Genomic DNA, 6,899 nt, shown 5'->3' with positions numbered 1-6,899 from the left:
GCCGCGCCCCCGCCGCGTCCTCCGAAGCGCCCAATGGGCGGCGGGGAGAGGCGCGGCCCTCGCCGCCGATTGGGCCGGCGTCGCGCGGCAGCCCGAGCGAAGATGGCGGCGCCCAGCGCCGGGGGGCCTCCAGCGGGCCGCGGCTGACGGCGGCGTACGGGCCCCGGCGGGGTGCCTGGCCCGCAGCCCGGGCCCGCCGGCCGCCATGGACCTGCTGTTTGTGTTGCTCCGCGGCCTGCGGATGGCCCTGGACCTGCTGGTCCTGGTGCTGGACGTGAACTTCTTCCTGGTGTCCTCGCTGGTGTCGGCTCTGCTCTGGCTGCTGGCCGCGGCCTGCAGCCTCCCCGCCGCCGCGGCCGCCGCGGCGCTGGCCTGCTGGGACGGGCTGCTCCTCTCGCTGGCCTCCCTGGCCCGGGCGGCCTGCTGCCTGGCGGTGGGCGCCCTGCAGGGGCTGGCCGGCCTGCTGCGGGGCTGCTGCTGCGGCCTGGAGGGGCTGAAGGTGGCGGGGCACCTCCTCTCGCACCTGACGCTGCGGGGCAAGGAGCTGCTGCACCGCGGGCTCTGCGGCCTGCTGGGCTGCGGGCAGGCCCTGGCCAGGCAGGTCTGCGAGGGCCTGGCCATCGGCACCAGCCTGCTGGCCTACCTCGTCAACAGCCTCATCAACGTGTGCCTCATCGGCATGCAGAACCTCTTCACCCTGCTCGCAGCCCTGTGGGACTCCATCGCCGGCCCCTTCCTCCGAGTCACGGACCTGCTGGCCGCTTTCCTCGCGCACATCTCCAGCGGAGCCATCGCCGTGTCCATCCTGCTGTGGTCGCCCTGCCAGCTGGCCTTTGAGCTCCTGGCCTCCATCACCGAGCTCTTCATCAACATCTTCTTTGTGAATATTTATGGCCTGGGCTTGCTCCTCCTCATTATTGTTGTCAGCGCCTTTGTCTTCAACCCCGGGCTGCTGTGGACGCTGACAGGCTACGTGCTGGGCTACTTCAACACGCTGCCTTCCTACCACCGCCTGCAGCGGGATGTGTGGCGGCTCTATCAGGTGGCGGTCCTGACGCTGGGTATGGCCATGACCTCTCAGGCCTGGCGCAGGTTGGTGGACTGGAGCCTGCAGGTGACCAACTGGAGCCGAGGAGGCAGAATGATGAACCGGGAAAGCAACCAGCGAGGGGCAGCTGCGCCGGCCCCAAGACCCACAGTCCCCAGCAGGCTGGTGCTGCCAGGGGTCGGCCAGCTGCCAGCCGAGCACGAGGGCCAGCTGAATGTGGAGCAGGTACCACAGGCGCGTCCTGCTCTGAGTCGAAGTGCTGTGGCAGGACAGCGTCTCCAGCCGCCCAGGGAGGAACCGAGCACCTCCTGGGGCAAAGCTCCAAGGAGGCAGCAGCTGAATGCAGCAGCTGCAGATGGTCAGGGCACTCTGGATGATGACCCCTGGATGCTCCTGAAAGAACAAGAGGAACGTAAGAAATGTGTCATCTGTCAAGACCAAACCAAGACAGTCCTGCTTCTGCCCTGCAGGCACCTGTGCCTGTGTCAGGAGTGCACAGAAGTTCTCCTGCAGCAGGCCATCTACCAGCGCAACTGCCCACTGTGCCGCCAGATGATCCTCCAGACGCTCAATGTGTACTTGTGAGCCCAAGGCGTGGGTGGCTTGGGTCATTTTCCCAGGAGGTCAAGGGCACCCCTGTCTGCCTCTTGCCGGGAAGCAGAACTTCCCAGAGCTGCCTTGAGCAGCTTCCAAAGAACTAAGGATGGTGCTGAAAGGGCAAAAGGCTGTTGGGGGGTGTCTGCTAGCCGCATTTGCTACGTAACTAGATTGTAGCTCTTGCTAGCAAGCACAATAACCGATCTCTGCAGCAGGCTGAAAGAGTTACCTTTTTTTCGTTGACAACTTCTGCTGTTTCAGGGCCTGTTGCCTCTAGCCTGCAGCAGTCTGAGATCCAAAGTGGAGTGCAGAAAGATGCTCTCGTCCCTCCTAGCCAAAGCTGATGGAAAGGTGAAAGGCTGTGCCCTCTTGGGAATCACGGGCTGGTGCAAGGCAAGGGAGGGTTTTTCCCAAGGTCTGACCAGAAAACTACCTGGCATACTGCATTCAGGCCTGTTTCCTCCTCCCACCACCTAAGTGGGGGAGCTCCCTGGGAAGGGAGAAGTGTGCCCCTTTTGCAAGGCCCTAGGAGACCAATGAGCACACTTGAGCTTTTCAGACTGTGCTTCCAGAGGGCTGAGCCTGCCTCTCAGCTGGAGAAGAGCAGGGTTTCTGGGGTACCTCAGTATCTCAGCCACTGTGGCTTTGGTTTTTGAGCTTCCTATTCCCCTTCCCAGGACAAAGAGGAGCTGAGATGAACGTGGGCTCCCTGCAGGCCAGCTGACTGCAGAGCTCAGTGCTGCTGCCGCTTCCACGCATCATCTATGCAAGACTAGCAAGCACACATCAGGTTTCTCGCATGGGGAGGCTGGAGAGAGGTACTCTTTCTGCAGGGGCGGTGGTGCTGCTTGGGGAACCTAAGGGGTGGCTGGCCAGCCAGCGCTCACAGCCCTGGCAGCAGCAGCACATATCTGAGCCAATGCTGGAGAATCCTCTCTAGGCAATACACATTTTCTTCAGGCTCAGTGTGCCATGGAACTGGGTGGTTCACACTAGTGCTTGCTTGCTGCTTCCCAGGCTGGGCTGGCAAGAGGGAGTAACTCTTCAGGAAGAGAGGGGACACCCCAAAGCTCCTGGGAGCCCACTAAGACATTCCAGCTCCAGGCACAAGTTCTGCATATCTGTGCTGCTGATCTGCAGTTGTGTGCATGGAGCAGTGCCAGGACCACCGCTATATTTGATTAGGGCAGGGTTACACTGCTGTTGTATCTTACTGTGTCAGAAATGTAGCTAGTTTTATTTAAAAAGTGTCCTCTGAAGTCTAAGGAGGGCATTCGTTCCTGGCTGGGGAGGCCAGAGGTGGCTCTTCCCAGCTTGGTCAACCAGCACCATTCCAAGAAATTACTGGGCTGTGAGAGGGCCTTACACTAAACAGCTTTTCCTTTTCCAGCTGCTTGCCTGAGGTCAGCCATGCGCCACAGCCAATTTTGGCTGGAGCCAGACTGGAAAGAGTCTTGACTCCTGGACTGCAAGCCAAGAGCCTGAGGGTGGCTGGCATGGTCTTCCTTCTCTATTCTCCTTCTTGATTAGTGATTTAAGCCAAAACAGAGGCAGCAGAGAGGCCAGGCAGTGCTGGGAGACGCCTCTGCACTGGAAACCTGAGCTGTGGCAAGATACTATCTTGCTGGAGAGTGGCTTTGCTCTGGGAGGCACTGCAGGGGCTGGTTGCCCCCATGTTTGCTGGGGGCTGGAGGGACTCCCTGGGTCAAGCTGGGCTCCTGAGCACTAATGGGTGTTAGAAGGGCCTGGCCCCAGGGCTGTCAGCTGCTTCCATCTCACTTTGCAGGGATGCAAAGCTCCATGCCCAAGCCCTGTTGCTCAGCCTCTTGTCCCTGTGCCTCCCCAGACACACACCACCCATGTTAATGTTTTCTTTCCAACCACCTCTCCTGTGGCTGCAGCCAGCGACACTTGCAGTTGAGTAGCCAAACCTTTGCCAGAGCAGCAAGCGTGGCCCCACAGGCTGTGTTCCCCAGGGTCCAGCTTGTTGCAGGCACTTGCAGAGATCCTCCTGCAAGAGGAGTCAGGGAGCTGCACCCTTCCCTGGGTGTGCCTCTGGAGACACCTGGGAGCAGGAGCATGGCCATGCTGCAGGCTGTGTTTGGTCGGGACCAGCTCATGGATCTTGGGGTGCAATGGTTCCTACATGAATTACAAGGGGGAAGGACACCTCCCCAGGACCGTAGTTTCTTCCCTCAAACCCTTTTTCTATTATAGCAGTCATGCTTATTGTTTTAGGGACTGTTTGTTTGCTGCCTGTTTGTAAAAAAAAGAGAAAGCTTTGCCTTAAGTTTAACTCTTTGCACTATGGACTAGATACTGAGCAGATTAAAATTTCCTTTACCAAAAGCTGCCTGCTGCCTCATTTTTGGGAAGGGTTTTCTCTGGAGGGATGGGGTCTCCTCTGCCCCTGGGCTCCAGAGGAAGCCAGCCCATCACTCCCCACCAAGGGTCACAGCTGGAAGGCCAACATCACCAGCAAGCTAAGGGGTACTTGTCTGCAGGTGCTTGCACCCAGAAAAGCAGTGCTGTGGAATATCCTGGAGCTAGGCTGCTGCACAAGAAAAGCCTGGCACCCAGGAGATGAATCTACACCTGAAGACACAGTGGGTGGGCTTTCCAGGGCTGGCATCCCCCCAGCCCCTGCTCTGCTAACCCCCAGCAAGAGAAGAGGTGGTTGTGGATATGCTGATGCATGGGGGCAGAGAGTGCAGCTTGCAAGGCACCGGTGCTAATGTCCACATCTTGCCTGGAGATGCGTTTGGTGCCACAGCCTCTTCTGGACCCAGGAGCAGGCAGAGCAGCTGGGGTAGCTCTTGCTGGAAAGGGCTCAGGACTGGTAGGCATCTTCTCTCTACTCCTAACTCAGGTCACTTTGAGCTGTTCAGCAAGGAGAGAAGCAACAGCTGCTTTGCAGAAGGGCTTGTACATATAGCTTCACCTCTTTTCAAGAGCCATTCCTCTCTGTACTGGAGCAAAGGGATTCATTCTCAGGTTCTCCAGAGCTGGAGCTCTCCAGGGCCTGAGCAGCCCAAAGCAGAGGGATTAGTATTTCCCAGGCTGGCAGGAACATGCACAAGGACATGTAATCCCTGCTCCCACATGACCTCGGCACCTTGATGTCCTGCTGCTCGCGATGGAGGGTGTTGGCAAGCCTGACTGTCCCAGGTAGGGAGGCAGCACCCAAAGCACTAGGAGTTGTGGAGCAGCAGGCAGCACAGGGCTCTGTCTTGCCTTGCAGAAAGGTTGTGGCAGTCTCAGCCGTGCTGGGCTACTGGTGAGCAGATGCATTTGCTGCACAATGAGTTACTCCCTGGCCATGATCTGAGCTCCTGGCAGCTTGCTGCATGGTTTTAAACACCCTCTGCTTCTCTAGCATCCTTGTAAATTGTGTGGAAAAATGTTTTGGGACCCTGATGGGCAGAGACCCCAGGAGTTCTGGCTCACCGTGCCCTGAACTCACCTGCCTTGGCAGGGCCATGCCAACAAACTAGCTAATTTTAACCAGGATGAAAACCACAGTGGGGAGAGGAGGGGCTGCTAGGAGGCCAGAAAGAGACAGACATCTGCTGCAGGAGCACAGCTCTGCCAGGCACAGTGCAGGCACGGGAAGGAGGGCCATGCTGGCAGCCCACCCAAGCCCCGTGGGAGTCTGGCTGCAGATGGGTGACAACTGGGGAAACTGAGGCACTCCTCAGCCTTCCTCTCTCTCTCTCTCTCCCAGGGTAAGCCAAGGCAGGCTGGACACCCTGGGGGAGGCTGCAGAACTGCCCTGGGTCTGGGCCAGCAGGGGAACGTCTGCCATTACCTCTGCCCAGGCAGGGTGCTCCCAGCCACCACCCCCTCAGCCAGACCCAGTGGGGGACTGAGAGGGTATTCAGCCATCTCAGGCCACTACGGCCGAGCCTGCCAAGAGAGGACAGGATGTGAAGGACACAGCCTTCCCCCGGGAGCCATCCTGCACACACTTGGCTCACTCGCTGGCCAAGCAGCCAGCAATTGCGGGAGGAAAATGCAACCACCTCCTAGCTAATGGGCAATGCATAGGGTCCTCAAGACCGATGGTCAGCCATGCCAGACGTGCCTGCTCTGGCACTGTGGCTTTTGGTGCAGGGCTGCACTGCCTGGGGAGGTTGTCCAGCAGCAGCAATGCTCACAGACCAGCCCAGGGCATGAGATCTGGCGTCCCCAGGGGTACTCCCTGCTCCAGAGCTTGCTTTGGAGCCTCACGCATGAGCCGAGTGGGCTGGTCTCAGCCCATCACAATGCCAAGACACTTCTCCCTTTCCAGAGGAGGGAGGATCATGAGGCTGCTAGGTTACTCCAGTTTAGGAGCACTGGGGTGGTTGGGGCTGACAGCTTGCTGAAACCAGGGACCCCCATGCCCTGGGAAAATCCCCGGGATCCCTTTGTCAGCCCAGCTGCAACACCCCAGCCCTAACGAGCTGCTAGTCCCAGCCTGGGGACAACAGCCATCGTCTGCCAGACAGCAGGGAGCTGGCATGACAGACACTCGCTGCAGATGCGCAGCAGCATGAGCAGCTAATGATACCAGGCCGTCAGGGAGGGAGCAGGTGATGATCAGCAGCCGAACCGCGGGGGGCCTTTGGGCTGCTCCTGGGCACCAGCTTTGCTCCCTCATTAGCAGCTTGGCACAGGGAGCCACACTGGCTCCCTGAACACAGCAACAATCCCAGCACCTCAGAGGCACAGTGCTGAGCATGGCAAGGCCTCAGGGACGCAGAGTGGCTGAGGCTGGCAGGGACCTCGAGATCATCCAGTCCCCTGCTCAGGCAGGGGCAGCTAAAGCAGGTTGTGCAGGACTGTGGCCAGTCAGGTTCTGAATATCTCCATGGGTGGAGACTCTACTACTTCTCTGAGCAGCCGGTGCCAGGGTTTGATCATCCTCACAGTAGAAGGTGGACAGCCCTTTGCTGGACTCTCTCCAGTATGTCCGTGTCTAATACTGAGGAGCCCAACACTGGACCTAGCACTGCAGCTGTGCCTGATAGGTGCTGAACAGAGGGGAAGGATCACCTCCCTTGAGCTGCTGGCAATGCTCCTCCTAAGGAGGCTGGTGGCCTTCCTTGCCATGAGGGCACACTGCTGGCTTGTAGTAGCCTTGCTGCCTGCCAGGATCCCCAGGACCTTCTCTGGGAAGCCGCTTTCCAGTCAGTTAGCCACCAGTGTGTGCCGGTGGGTAGGGTTATTCTTTTCCAGGTGCAGGACTTGGCATTTCCTTTTGCTGAACTGG

The 6,899-nt window shown here is 58.9% G+C and overlaps 1 protein-coding gene across 1 annotated transcript; it reads left to right on the top strand.

Moving 5' to 3' along the window:
* Positions 1-64: 64 nt before the first annotated feature.
* On the top strand, positions 65-3,988 carry RNF26 (ring finger protein 26). Its single transcript, XM_049800094.1, has 2 exons — positions 65-3,610; positions 3,649-3,988. The coding sequence occupies exon 1, from the start codon at positions 206-208 to the stop codon at positions 1,631-1,633; it is 1,428 nt and encodes a 475-aa protein (XP_049656051.1). The 5' UTR covers positions 65-205; the 3' UTR covers positions 1,634-3,610; positions 3,649-3,988.
* Positions 3,989-6,899: the final 2,911 nt, after the last annotated feature.

The sequence above is a fragment of the Accipiter gentilis genome, chromosome 5 (genome assembly GCF_929443795.1).
Source record: "Accipiter gentilis chromosome 5, bAccGen1.1, whole genome shotgun sequence".
In the NCBI taxonomy this organism is placed as follows: domain Eukaryota; kingdom Metazoa; phylum Chordata; class Aves; order Accipitriformes; family Accipitridae; genus Astur; species Astur gentilis.
Note: the sequence above shows the minus strand (reverse complement) of the source record. Positions and strands in the feature narration are given on the sequence as shown.